This window comes from Myotis myotis, unplaced genomic scaffold (assembly GCF_014108235.1).
Source record: "Myotis myotis isolate mMyoMyo1 unplaced genomic scaffold, mMyoMyo1.p scaffold_m19_p_14, whole genome shotgun sequence".
Classification (NCBI taxonomy): domain Eukaryota; kingdom Metazoa; phylum Chordata; class Mammalia; order Chiroptera; family Vespertilionidae; genus Myotis; species Myotis myotis.
In genome coordinates, this window is record NW_023416318.1 from 238,948 (window position 1) to 253,196 (window position 14,249).

The following is a 14,249-nucleotide window of genomic DNA, read 5'->3' on the forward strand; positions in this document are numbered from 1 at the left end:
CAAGTCAAAGATTTGAAATACGAAGAAGCAAAAAACACCCAACCGGAAAAACAAAAAGAAAAAAGAATCCAAAAATATGAAGATAGTGTAAGGAGCCTCTGGGACAACTTCAAGCCTACCAACATCCGCATTATAGGGGTGCCAGAAGAAGAGAGAGAGCAAGATATTGAAAACCTATTTGAAGAAATAATGACAGAAAACTTCCCCTACCTAGTGAAAGAAATAGACGTTACAAGTCCAGGAAGCACAGAGAACCCCAAACAAGGAATCCAAAGAGGACCACACCAAGACACATCATAATTAAAATGCCAAGAGCAAAAGACAAAGAGAGAATCTTAAAAGCAGCAAGAGAAAGACAGTGTTACCTACAAGGGAGTACCCACACAACTGTCAGCTGATTTCTCAACAGAAACTTTGCAGGCCAGAAGGAAGTGGCAAGAAATATTCAAAGTGATGAATACCAAGAACCTACAACCAAGATTACTTTACCCAGCAAAGCTATCATTCAGAACTGAAGGTCAGATAAAGAGCTTCACAGATAAGAAAAAGCTAAAGGAGCTCATCACCACCAAACCAGAATTATATGAAATGCTGAAAGGTATCCTTTAAGAAGAGGAAGAAGAAGAAAAAGGTAAAGATACAAATTATGAACAACAAATACGTATCTATCAACAAGTGAATCTAAAAATCAAGTGAATAAATAATCTGATGAACAGAATACACTGGTGAATATAATAGAATCAGGGGTATAGAAAGGGAGTGGACTGACAATTCTTGAGGGGGAAAGGGGTGTGGGGGGTGCGGGAAGAGACTGGAAAAAAAAATCATACACCTATGGATGAGGACAGTGGGGGGAAGGTAAGGGCAGAGGGTGGGATGGGAACCGGGTGGAGGGGAGTTATGAGGGGAAAAAAGAGGGGCAACTGTAATAATCTGAACAATAAAGATTTAATTTTAAAAAAAGACACAAACCTTAAAAGAAAAAAAAAAGAAACCATACAGCCTATAGAATTACACATTTGAATCTACCTAAAAACACAATACACACACTTCCAACTTTACATAAGTTTCTCAGAAATACAGTTTAGTATGTGTGCCCAATAGTGAGATGTGGCAGGGGCCACCATATTGAACAGCACAGTTCTATACAGACTGGTGGTTTTTAATGAAATACATAATATAACATTGCCTTATTATTGCTAGTTCCCTACCACAAAACCAAGAGATCTATTATAAACCAAGTTAACAATAGATCTGCATTTTACAAGCAAACTCCAGAATCTTTCCTCTTAGTTTCTCCCTCCTGGCCTAGTTGAACAACTCCTTTAAAAAATATGTTTTTAGTGATTTTTTTTTGGGGGGGGGGGGCAGCAGAGGGAGAGAGAGAAACATCGATGAGAGAGAAACATCGATAGGCTGCCTCCTGCGTGCCCCCTACTGGGGATCAAGCCCCTGATCTGGGTATGTGCCCTGACAGAGAATCAAATAGCAATTTCTCAGTGCACAGCAACCTTTCAGTACATGGGAGGACGCCCAACAAACCAAGCCACACTGGCCAGGGCTCTCTTCCTTTTTATGAAGACTCTCAATTTTCCTACAGTCCTGGCTTGCCCACTCAATTCCTTGGTGAGAATGTATTCAGGTAAGAGATGGCTATGTCTACTCGTCCTCCTGAGGACTACCTACTGTCTTGAGACTTCATGTACATGGAAACTATCCATGGAAACCAGAGTGGCAATGATTAAGCAGTTTCTGGTGTCTTGTTTTGTTTTAGTTGTTTCCCCTAGGTGCAGTCTTGCTGACTCAGGCTTTTTAAATAGCCACACAGAAGAACCACAGAAGACTCTTCATAGATATACCATTGGAGAAAAGGAATGAAGTTTTGAATAAGTGGGATTTCCCCCCCATAGTTTGAATTTTTGTTTTGTTGTTGTTTTGTTGGGGTTCTTAATTCTGAAAAGGCAGAAGAGATGCGTAGAGGGATACATGTTTAACTCACTGTGCCCATACGCTAAGTCTGGTGGAGAAAGAGCCACATATTGTTCATGGCCTGTCTAATATAAAACCTTTCTATGGTGTAACTAATAAAATACTTTTTCTCCCTTCTTCTGTGAAAATTCTGGAACTTCTCCCCCTTCCTCCTCCTCCCTCTCTTCTCTCATAACCATTCAGTTATTTTCTGTTCCCTCTTGTCATATGGAGGCACTGCAAAAAGAACTGCAAATTCTAAAGGGCTAGGAGGCCCCAGGCATGCTATGAATATTGAAAAAAAACAGGTTTCCAAATCTGCAAGGTTGAAAGTCAGATTCTAGACTAGCCGTGGGCAAACTACGGGCCGGATCCGGCCTGTTTGAAATGAATAAAACTAAAAAAAAAAAAAAGACCGTACCCTTTTATGTAATGATGTTTACTTTGAATTTATATTAGTTCACACAAACACTCCATCCATGCTTTTGTTCCGGCCCTCCGGTCCAGTTTAAGAACTCATTGTGGCCCTCTTTGCCCACCCCTGTTCTAGACTGTGGCAAGTCCACCAATGTAACATTATTGTGAAACACCTTTAGAAAGGCAGCCAACTGGCTTCCCCTAAAGACAAGCACTTTCTTTCAAAATGCTGACACCAGCTACAAGGACAGTTTCTGTTTTTCTATTATTTCTCCGTCTCTTTGTATTAAATTACTGTTATCTTCTTGTTGACACCACAGATGGTCTCTGACTTATAATGGACTGACTACTGATTTCTTTTTAACTTGACGATGGTACAAAAGCAATACACATTCAGTAGAAGCTGTACTTAGATTTTTGAAATTTGATCTTTTCCAGATTAGCGACATGTGATACTCTCTCGTGATGCTGGGCAGTGGCAACGAGATGATTTCACCCAACTGTAGGCTAATGTAAGTGTTCGTAGCACATTTAAGGTACGTTAGGCTAAGCTATGATGTTTGTTAGGTTAGGTGTATTAAATGCATTTTCAACTTACAATCTTTTCAACTTATGATGGGTTTACTGGGATGTAACCCCAGTGAAAGTCAAAGAGCACGTGCAGTTATTTTTGGCTTTGCTTTTATCTACCATATGAAGGAGGAGGTCCTGTTTGTTCCAAGTTCTCCTTCAAACTATTCCAGCACTTATTTGAATGCCTTCTATGAAAATAAGCACTATGGTGGGTGCCCAGAGAACTTTAAAAAAAGATACAGTAATCTGGATAAAGATAAAAATCTGTACACAAACTCAGAAATATAAGGACAAGAACAAAAAGCAGGCAGTGTCCTGAACAGATCTGTAAGTGCAATAAGCTGTTCTGCCACTTCTCTCCCCCATCTCACATTCTTTTCTGCCTTTTTTCCTTTGACTCGTATTATTTGCAATTACTAGCTAACACTCTCCAGACGTCCTTCTCATCTAGTCCTTCCATGGCCTCTGTTCGTATTAATTATTTTTTGGGGGGGTGGGGGAGGGAGGTTAGGGGTTGGCCTGCTCAACTGCCTAGGTTGCCTGGAGGTGAACTGTAGCCTCTTCCCCTCATGGGTGGTTGCACATGCTTCCTCCCACAATGTACAAACAGAAGGTGCCACACAACTGAAAGGTATTTTCCCTTTGTATCTGAACCAGAGATCCCCAAACTGATGTCCTTCATTTTTCAACTTTTGCTACAAGCAGAATGAATTTTCTATACCTTGCCCATAAATGATGCTGATTAATATCTGCTTACATTTACCAGTAATAGGTAAAACTTGGAGAAGTTTGAGTTGTTGTAATAGATTTCTATTAAACTACCATTTTCCAAACATATGTTCCACAGAACTCCAATTTTGTGGGTTTAATAGGTGGATGTGGGGTGAACAAGGATTCTTTGGTCCAACATGCATGGGAAACATTGTGTTTTACAAGTTAAATGAGTTTCTTTAGGATTGCTGATGGAGCCTCTCATATGCTAAAGTAAATCTCTTACAGGAGAATATTAAGGAAATATCATGAGAAGCATTTATTACATAACAACCTTTAACTCCATATCCAGGTGTGTCACAATCTAAAATTTGCTTTAAAAAAAAAATAAAAAAAATTACAAAGGTGCTATATCCATCAAGCACAATGGTACTGTTTAGGTGATATCTATCTTGTAAACTATAGTCCATACCTACCTCATATTTATAATTTATACAGGAATTTAGAATTTATCAATTTACACAGAAACCTATCTCTCTCTACCTATCCATCTGGGCTGGTTTTAGAACTCTACAAAAATTTCTGAGAACTGAGAAATGATCAGAAACAGGAAATTATGGTATAAAAATTAAGTAGGTCAGTAGAAGAAAAAAATGTGCATTTTATAAAATCAATAAGGATCTTCCAATTATTTTTCTGGTAACAGTGATCTCAAATACTGCCAACTTTAAAATACCAGGATCCTACGGCTATGATCTCACAACAATCACTGTTTCTATCATCCATCTCTTCCTTTAATAAGTTTTTCTCTCTCCTCCTTCTCTTTCTCCTATCTGCATCTCTTCTCCCTCCCTTCCTCCCCCTCCTTCCTTCCTTCCTAATAACTAATCCAGTAATCCTCACATTTAAAAAATTCTAGAACAGGGGTCACAAACTATGGGCAAGGGACAAATATGGCTTGCTCGTTTTGTGTGGCAGAAGACCAAGATGGTATTTTACATTTTTAAAGGGTTATAAAATAAGACAAGAATATGTGCGATAGAGCCTTATGTGGCTTTCAAAGTCTAAAATATTTACTACCTGGACTTTTACAAAAATATTTGCTGGCTCTGCTCTAGGATGATATTTATCACAGCTTACTCAGTAATTCAGATAATGCACAGCAATGACAAGTGCACAGTAAATAATTAAATTTTACAGTGGCAATTAGAACTCCATCATACATACCACTTAGTTCCAATTATGTTGTTTTTTAGATACTAGCATAGAACTCAGCACATTACAGAAGTTCAAATATCAAGCTCTGCCTGCCTGAACAATAGTACTTCAGTTATGAAGCTAGTCTAAAGTGGTGGTATAGCCTGGATACAAGAAACCCTTCTCTCATGGGAATTCAGATCAACTGATAAGTGAAGTAAGCTCTAACCATTTCTCGTATTACACATCCCCCATATTCACTTAGCTAAAAGAAATAAAATAATTCTTCTTGATTTCTCTGAAGTCTATCCCAGGTGAGATATATATCTCAAAATCTTTAATGTGTTTTCTAATTACATTTTCTTACAGAGTTCTCTCCAAGTATTCAAAATAAAACAAACTCAGTAACTTACTCCAGAGCAGGTCTCAGAACTCTGACTTTTAATGCTTCTAATATTCGATTTAACTCCACAAATGGTTCTTTCTGACTGGGGTCTACAGAAAGACCAGATTCCTGTGAAAACAAAAAGAACTGTTATTAGCACTAATCAGGATAAAGGGATATAGTAAAAGCATATTCTAAATTTAATATGGGACAAACCTTAAAGATATTTCTTTTTAACATGTATTTCTATGGCAGAGACTGATGGTTGAGCCCTAATATCACTCTTTCTCCTTTTCCAAAGTAGTGAATTTAAGCTGGGCATATAGCCATATGGAATAAAGCTGGGTATGACTACAAGATGTAAGTTCTGGCCAATGAAACATAAGCATGAACTCTTTGCCCCTTCCTGGAATACCAAAAGGTATTATAGAGCTTTCACTGGTATCCTGGACCATGAGGACAGGGGACGCCCTAGCAATAGGAGAGCTACAAAGAGCCTAGGTCCTAAAGAGACTCATGGGCACAGCTACACTGTATATGCTGTTAATGGCTTACTACCTCCTATTTCTGTGCAAGAAAAAGAAACTTCATTTTTGTTTAAGCCATTAGTATTTGGGGTCTTTGTTATTTGTAAATGAACTTAGTACTAAATAACACAATTTAGAAACTTTATATGGACACATACACAATTCCCATAAGGTACAGAGAAAGACCCAAGTTATAGTTTATCTGTTAAAATAGAAAAGGCTTATTGACCAACCTAATGTTACAACTATTTAGAGGTGGCCAAATGTAAACTAAAGCTTTAATTGAAGTGGTGCAATTTTGTATAACTTAGCATCAGTAGTTCAATAAATTTGGGTTTCCATGCAAAAAAAAAAAAAAAAAAAAAGGCTTAACGGTTTTGTTTACAGACTCGCTTTAAATTATTTAATTCTTATAGCCCTTAAAAAATAGCACATGGTAGCCAAGGACAAAATTTGAATACACATAAATCTGGTACTGAATCCTACCCAGTTCCTTTACTAAGAACCCGTACAGCCTTGGGAAATTTACTGTTCCAGACCTCAGATTCCGGGAGAAATAATTTCCATCTCCCAGGATTGCAGTGAAAATTAAAGGCGGGGCTTGACTTGTGGTAACGACTCATATGTGTGGCAGCTGCTACCATTATGATTAAGTGGTATTTGGTAAACTGTTCTGAAATCCTTACACTTATGTCTAATAGAAAGAAAAAACAAGTAATACTCATCTGAAATAAATTTTAGCTTGAAATTCATTTGATAAGAAAAATTCTACCAGCTGGGCCAGAAGAGACGAGCAACCATAAATCTCTGTCCTTTTCTATACTAACCTTCCCTATCAAAAGAGGAGGAAATGAAGAAAGTAGCATCACTTCAGACCCCTTCACTGAGGACCTGGGACCAACGTTTTGGGGCAGGAATAAGGAAATACTCCAATTAAGAAGTTCTAGGGTTATAATTCTCACCAATTAAAAAAAGATTTCCTAGTAAAATTAGGTCAGCCCTGATAATTAAAATATTAAAAATCTAACTATAGCTAGAAGACTCAGGAGCTCGAAGGCTGTTCTTTTTCATCTTCTTGCAGTTGGCACACTGTTACCTGGCAGAGCTCCTCAGCGACATCCAGCATTCCTTGTCGGAAGAAGTGTTCCACCATCACCTCATTGAGAAGCCGCTGGCTGTCCGCCTGCCAGCAGCCATCGATTCCCACACTGCTAATGTCAGAGTCAAAATTCTGGGGGTGGGAAGGACACATAAATAAATAAATAAATAAATAAATAAATAAATCACTCATGAATTGATTAGGATGCATCACTGTATATTATTTTCAACCCATCTAAAAGAAAGATTGGCCTTCACTTCACTCTGAGATACCCCTAAATAAATATCCAATTCAAATTCATCTGTAGTCTATGACAGGGAGTAGTTTTTCCACTGCTCCTTTTAAAACTTGTCACTCTCTTTGATTATTGTTGGAAGAGTAAACAGGTGATATTTTAGAGAGCATCCTGCAAAAATATATATATTTAACAGTGATTTATGTAAATAAATTGATTTTTTGACACTATACAACAGCAATTATTTTCAGAGTTGTACCTGTAAAAGCATTTTCAACACAACATTGTCTAATAGGAAAAAAAGCAAAAATCCGTATGCTTAACATAGAATCAGTTAAATAATCCATGACACATCCCAACAACTGCAGTGCCAAGGTGGGGGGTGGATCCACGGTGGGAGCATGGCCAGGTGGTTAAGAGAGCAGGCTCTGGGGCCAATCTACCTGGGTTTGAATCCTGGCTCTATCTCCTACTAGCTGTGTGATCTTGACCAAATTATAAGGCCTTTGAGCCTCAGCTTCCTTACCTTAAGTAGAAAAAATCAACACTACCTGGCCCCATTTGGGCTGAATTGCATCCTCTCAAAATTCCTATGTTAATGAAACCCTAAATCCCAGTATAGATCATAAGTTAAAATGAGATTTTAGGGTCGGTGCTAATCCATTAAGACTGGTATCCTTATAAAAAGAGGAAATTAGGACACAGACAGGTACAGAGGGAAGACCATGTGCAATGGACTGAATGTCTGCACCCTGCCCTCCAAATTCCCGCACTGGAGGCCTAACTGCATGACTGTCTGTCTGTGAGGAGGTGATAAAGGTTAAATGAAGTCATAAGGGTAGGGACCTACTCTTAGAAGATAAGGAAGAAACACCAGAGTACAATGTTTATGTTCTCTCTCTCTCTCCACCTCCCTCCCTTCCTCCTTCCCTCCCTGCCTCCTTCTCCCCACCCCTCCCCATCATATGATACAGCGAGAAGGCAGTCATCAGCATGTCAGAAAGGAGGTTGCCCATCCTCAATAGGACATGAATTGGCTAGGACCTTGATCTTGGACTTCCTGGTCTCCAGAATTGTGAGGAAATAAATTTTTGTTGTTTAAACTACCCAGTCTGTGGTATTGTGTAATGGGAACACAAGCTGACTAAGAACCACGTGAAGATGAAGCAAGAAGATGGCTATCTATAAGCCAAGGAGAGAGGCCTCAGAAAAGCAACCCTGCTAACACCTTGATCCTGAACTTCCACTCTCCAGAATTACAGGGAAATAAACATGTTTATGCCACCTAGTTTGTATAGCAGCCCTAGCAAGTTAAAACACTCTCTTACTGGTTAAATAAAATGGTAGTTGCTACTATTCTAGTATTACCATTCACAATTAAAAGGTGAGGCTCATTACTGTGTATCTATTAACATGGAAAAATGTCCCTAATACCTTAGGCAAAAAAAAAATTAAAAACTTCTACAAAGTTATGACCCCATTTAAAATTTTTTTTTTGTAATTGATTTCAGAGAGGAAGGGAGAGGGAGACAGAAACAACAGTGATGAGAGAATCGCTGCCTCCTGCACACCCCCTACTGAGGACAGAGCCTACTACCTGGGCATGTGCCCTAACCAGGAATTGAACTGTGATCTTTTGGTTCACAGGTTGATGCTCAGCCACTGAACCACACTAGCTGGGCAACCCCATTGTTTAAAAAAAAAAAGAATATCTGCCCTGGCCAGTGTCCTCAGTGGTTAGTGCATCAGCCCATGAACTGAAGGGCTGCAGGTCCAATCTCGGTTGCAAGTTTGATCCCCGGCCTTGGTTGGCACAAGTAGAGGAGGCAAATGATGGATGTGTCCCTTTCACCTCTCTCTTTCTTTCCCCCTTTCTCCCTCCCTTCCACTCTCTAAAAGTCAATGGAAGAAATATCCTCAGGTGAGAATAAAAATATAAAATAAAGAATACTGTACCTTCAAATATTTAGGGGGAAAAAATCTAAAAACATGTGCACAAAAGTATTAGTAGATTGCCAATGAAAACTACCATGCTCCACACAAAGAACAAAATTCTTTTCATAATTAACAAATTAACCCAGTTCTAGGTAAAAGTAAGTAAACACACTCCACCTTGTCTTTACCACTGGATGCAGCTATAAAATCAGGACACAATAAATGGGGCAGCTATTTGGGGACACTTAAAAGCGAGGAGGAGTAAGCAGACTGAGGAAGAAGGTCACAGTGGTGATGAGTTTACTAGTTTTCTCTCCCCAGTATCTCTCAGCCTGGATGCAATGCAGCCAAAATCCAGAAATGGGCACCTGGAATGAAAAGCCCTTTAGTTCTGCCATAAGGAATAGGAATGGGCTTTCCTACCATTCAGAGAATAGGGAGAATCAGATGCTTTTTTCCTCCTCCCTCCATCTTCTTTCACCTCTAGTTCAAGGCAGTCTGCAGGTTTTCTATTGCAACTTAAAACCACACTTTATTTTATTTTTAAAAAATGTTTTTATTGATTTTTAGGTAGAGAGGAAGGGTGAGAGACAGAAATATCAATGAGACACATCAATCAGCTGCCTCTTGCACACCCCCTACTGAGGACTGAACCCGCAACCCGGGCATGTGCCCTGACCGGGAATAATGACACTCAATCCACTGAACCACACCAGCCAGGCAACAACACAATTTTATTATCTCACAGCTCTATAGGTCAGAAGTCCTTTATTCAAATGACTAAAGGAAAGGGGATCTGAAGATGACAGAATGTATTATAAACTCAGCAATCTGCCAATAAATAACTCTCTAAATGTCTAAGTGCACCCTTGAGCAAGAATCATTGAGACTAATTACAAGAGTCCTCACAGATCTATCAGCCTCATTCAATACAAATACAACGTTGAGATTTATTCTTGTTCATTTAATGATTATTCTCCAATCCCATCAACTCCCAACCAATTTATCAGGTGTCTGTTCTGCAGGAAAGAAAGAAAACAACTTTGCCCTGGCCGGGTGGCTCAGTTAGTTGGAGCATCATCCTGTACACCAAAAGTTTTTGAGTTCAGTCTCTGATCAGGGTGCTTATGGGAAGCAACTGATCAATGTTTTATTTGGCAGTATGAATTAAAAGTCAGAATTTTAATAACTACCACCAGATCAAGCTGCTCAGATCAAGCAGAAGAATTCCTTCAAATCTTTCCTTTACATACCACAAGGATATTTTGATCATCTAGGAAACTCTAAAATATAAGAGTCTAATATTTCAACAAATTGAAACAGTTTTACAATGATGTTTTAAATCTTTTAAAAAATATTTATTGTTGAGAATATTACAGAAGTCCCCACAATGATGCTTTTCATGGACCTTTATTTCCAATGGTAACTTTCTGTACCACTGTCACTACTATACAGGTAAGAAAAATCATACAGGATATCCCTACTACATTCAAATAATATAACTTACCTCTCTGTCTTGGGAAACACAACTAAAATGTAAATAAGCAATGCATTTGATGAAAATTACTGAACTTCCATCATTCTGATATTCTAGTTAAAACCACTGAGGTAGATAAGTACATTTTTTTCATAGATTACTTTCTGTTCACCTATAGTAAAATTTAAAGTTAAAATTATAAAAAGAAGGTTGAAGAAATGCAATACAGTTTCAGAACTCCTTTTGTTATAACTGCACGTTCTTACTATTGCATCAGAGCTAGGATCAGTTAGTTCCAGGCTCTGTTGCTAGGCAACCAAACTGGTTTGCAAGGCTGCCCAGAAAATAAGCAGCACTGCAAACCAGCCAAGAAGTGGCTAATGAAGAGAAATATCTATTATTAGCACTACTGTTTTACTATAGTTTTTCCTTTTAAGAAAAGAAAACTTGGAAAGATGTTCTTAAATGTGAAGTCAAGATTCAAAGAAGAATCAAAAGCAAAACACACATTCAAGTGTGTCTGCCTGGAGATGTTATGGCTTGGAAAGAGAAACACTAATTCATAAGTCATTTCATGTGCTTCTAGCATCAGTCGCTTCTTTTTTAATCCTCACCAAGGACGTATTTTTATTGATTTTTTTTTTTTTTAGAGAGAAAGGAAGGAGGGGGTGAGAAGAAGGGAGAGAGGGAAGGAAGGAGGGCGGGAGGGAGGGAGGGAGAGATCCATAGGAGAGAAACATCCATCAGTTGCCTCCTGTACACATCCCGACCCACAACCTTTCGGTGCACAAGACTATGCTCCAACCAAACAGCCACCCAGCAAGGACAAGTCATTCACATTTTTGATGAATTAAAAGTTTTAAAATCTGGAAGCTGAAGCAGAGGAGGGATAAATTTATCAAACTGCCTAAACAGACCATCCTGTTGCTTTAGCTATAACATGAGCACGCTTACAAACTGGGTAGACTTTAATGACTGGCTTTTTTGTTCACTATCCCAAACTAATCCATTTCTGAAATACACTGTATGAAATTAGAATCATTGAGCACAATGATAGCAGTATAGGACAAAATCCAGTGTGTCCTGAGCAGGAATTGAACTGCGACCTCCTGGTTCATAGGTCGACCGGCCAGGCCAGTATTTGCTTTAAACATAAGTGCCAATTCTTTAATACTGTAATTTTTTAAACTGCCCCATCTACTTTTGAAGAAAACTTGTTGGGCTGCTGTTGCACCTACCAGGAATCAATTTCCCTTCTAGGCATCCAGTTATTCTGGTTTAGGAGTGAGAGGTAATATCACACAGAATAATTAACAGAATAAAAAGATCTGTATTCTAGTTCCACTCAGTTTGAAATAACATCTACTTCACATATAACCCACAAAAGATTAGTCTCCAAAAGTTGTTTTTTCATCATAAATTCCTACCAATTAAAATTAAAGACCAACAACCTAATATTAAAAAAATGGGCAGAAAATAAGCAAGAAACTCACCAAGGAGTAAATTCTAACCATCAAATATAGAAAAAGAGGCTCAAAAGATGATGAAGGAGTTCAGCAGCTTGATTCATTGGTTGAGCATCGACCCATGAACCAAGAGGTTACCAGTTCAATTCCCAGTCAGGGCACACAAGTGGGTTATGGGCTTGATCCCCAGAATGAGTCATGCAGGAGGCACAATTGATGTGTTTCTCTCTCATCAGTGTTTCTATCTCTATATGCCTCTCCCTTCCTCTCTCTCTAAAATCAATAAAAGTATATTTTTTGAAAAAGAAAAAAAAGATGATGGAAACACAAATTAATACTAGATACCATTTAATATCCATGTGATTAATTTAAAATTTTTTAAAAGCTGATAAAACCAAGTGTACCTGAGAATCTAAGAAATAGGAACTCATACATAAGGACAAAATTGCCAATTGATTCAAAAAGTTAGCAAGCCCAGTAAAGCTAATGATGAGGCACATGCCTTATGATGAAATAATCCATATTTAGGCATAGACAAACAGCAGTGCTTTGCAGACTATGCACTAGAAAATATATTTAGTAGTGTATCATGATCAGCATTTATAAATATATTTTAGATGTAGACGATACCTTTTTAGACATTCCATTCCTCCACTGTATTATATTCATATCTCTATTTGGTTTTCAAAGTTAAAAGCAGGTTTTGCCTGATCAAGAAAAGGGGGTGGGGAGGGAAAATAAAGCCAAACTGCTAAGTTTTTACTTTGTAAACAAAGGGGAGGAACGGGGCATGGTCAGAGATATAACGAACTACTCTGCTGGGCCTTAAGATCCTTAAAATCCTTCATAATGTAACCATCTGTCACACTTGCATCCTATCTTCTCACAAGTATTTTGCATATTATTTTATACTGGAGGCCCAGTGCACAAAATTTATGCACTCGGGGAGGGGATGGTGGAGGGGGGGTAGAGGGGTGGGGGAGTGGGTGGGTAGTGGTGGTGGTGGTGGTGGTGTAGGGGTGGGGGGGGAGCAGGGGGTGGTGTCCCTCAGCCCAACCTGCGCCCTCTCACAATCCAGGAGCTCTCACAGGGGGTGTCTGACTAACTGAGTCGAGTATCCTTAGCATTGCCACAGAAAAGGGAGAGGCCCCTGTCACTGCCACTGCACTTGCCAGGTGTGAGCTTGGCTTCTGGCTGAGCGGCACTCCCCCTGTGGGAGCACACTGACGGGTTGTTCCACCACCGTGCAGTTGATTTGCATATTATACTTTTATTATATAGGATACCTTTCCGTTCTGGTGAGCTGCTTCTATCTGAGCAAACTACAGAAATCCGAGTGACTATTTTACTAATTCTCCCAAAAATGGCACATACCTCTTACCATTTAGATGCACAGGAGAGAAATTCAGCTCACTGGGGATTAATTCCCTCAAGAAATTCAAATTCAGAAAAGCTCAAAATCTTAAAATCTGGGTTTTCATCCCAGTTGCTTCCATTTGCTTTTTAGTTCTGTGATCTCAGGCAGGCTACTGAATCAGTCTTAGTTTTCACATCTATATCTGCAGACAGTAATCCCTCCCTTACAAAGCCTTCGTAAAGACTAAATTAAATAAGGAACATGAAACTCTACCAGGACCTATCCCAGTGTAAGCCTCCAATTACAGTAACTGAATCTGAGAGGCAGGTCTTGCCACCAAATCTTCTATTCTACATTTAAAAGAATATTCATTTAAAAAAAAACATAAATAAAAACAAAAATACAAAATCATATTAACAAAGGCATTAATAATAAATTCATTAATCTATTAAAATCACTTGAATACAATTACAGGCTGGATTAGTTGACACAGCTTAATAGGTGGAAGGTCCTTTTCCCCTCTCAACCCAACCTGACTTGGATGCTAAACCACACCAGCCATTCCATTTTATAGCCTCAGACCAAAATGGGTCTGTACCACCTCCAGGTCTAGCAGGATCCTCGGATCTGATTGCAAAGGTCCAGGCTTTCCTCTGAGGACTGGACTATATAATTCAACAAATAATTACCATTGTCAACTAAATAATGTCATTTCATTCTGCTCAGAGCAGTAGTAGTAAGAATAATACAGGCCCATAGCTTAGAGCTAATGGTGTAGTGTGACAGACAGCAGAGAAAGCAGAACTCATCTTCTCTTTTGAGAATGCTCTTAGGACTGAAAAAGGCAAAACCAATATTGTTTCACAGACACTGAAGCCCAATACAAGTGGAGTCAGGACTCT

General features: G+C 38.8%; 1 protein-coding gene across 5 annotated transcripts in view; it reads right to left on the reverse strand.

Annotated features, from left to right (window-relative positions):
• RMND5A (required for meiotic nuclear division 5 homolog A) overlaps positions 1-14,249 on the reverse strand; it is a 70,492-nt gene that overhangs the window by 22,761 nt on the left and 33,482 nt on the right. For all 5 annotated transcript variants that reach the window (XM_036333887.1, XM_036333886.1, XM_036333885.1 and 2 more), the window contains exons 3-4: positions 6,875-7,009; positions 5,280-5,380 (exon numbers count right to left, since the gene is read on the reverse strand). In XM_036333887.1, coding sequence (XP_036189780.1) covers positions 5,280-5,380; positions 6,875-7,009 — 236 coding nt within the window. The remainder of the gene's footprint in view (positions 1-5,279; positions 5,381-6,874; positions 7,010-14,249) is intronic.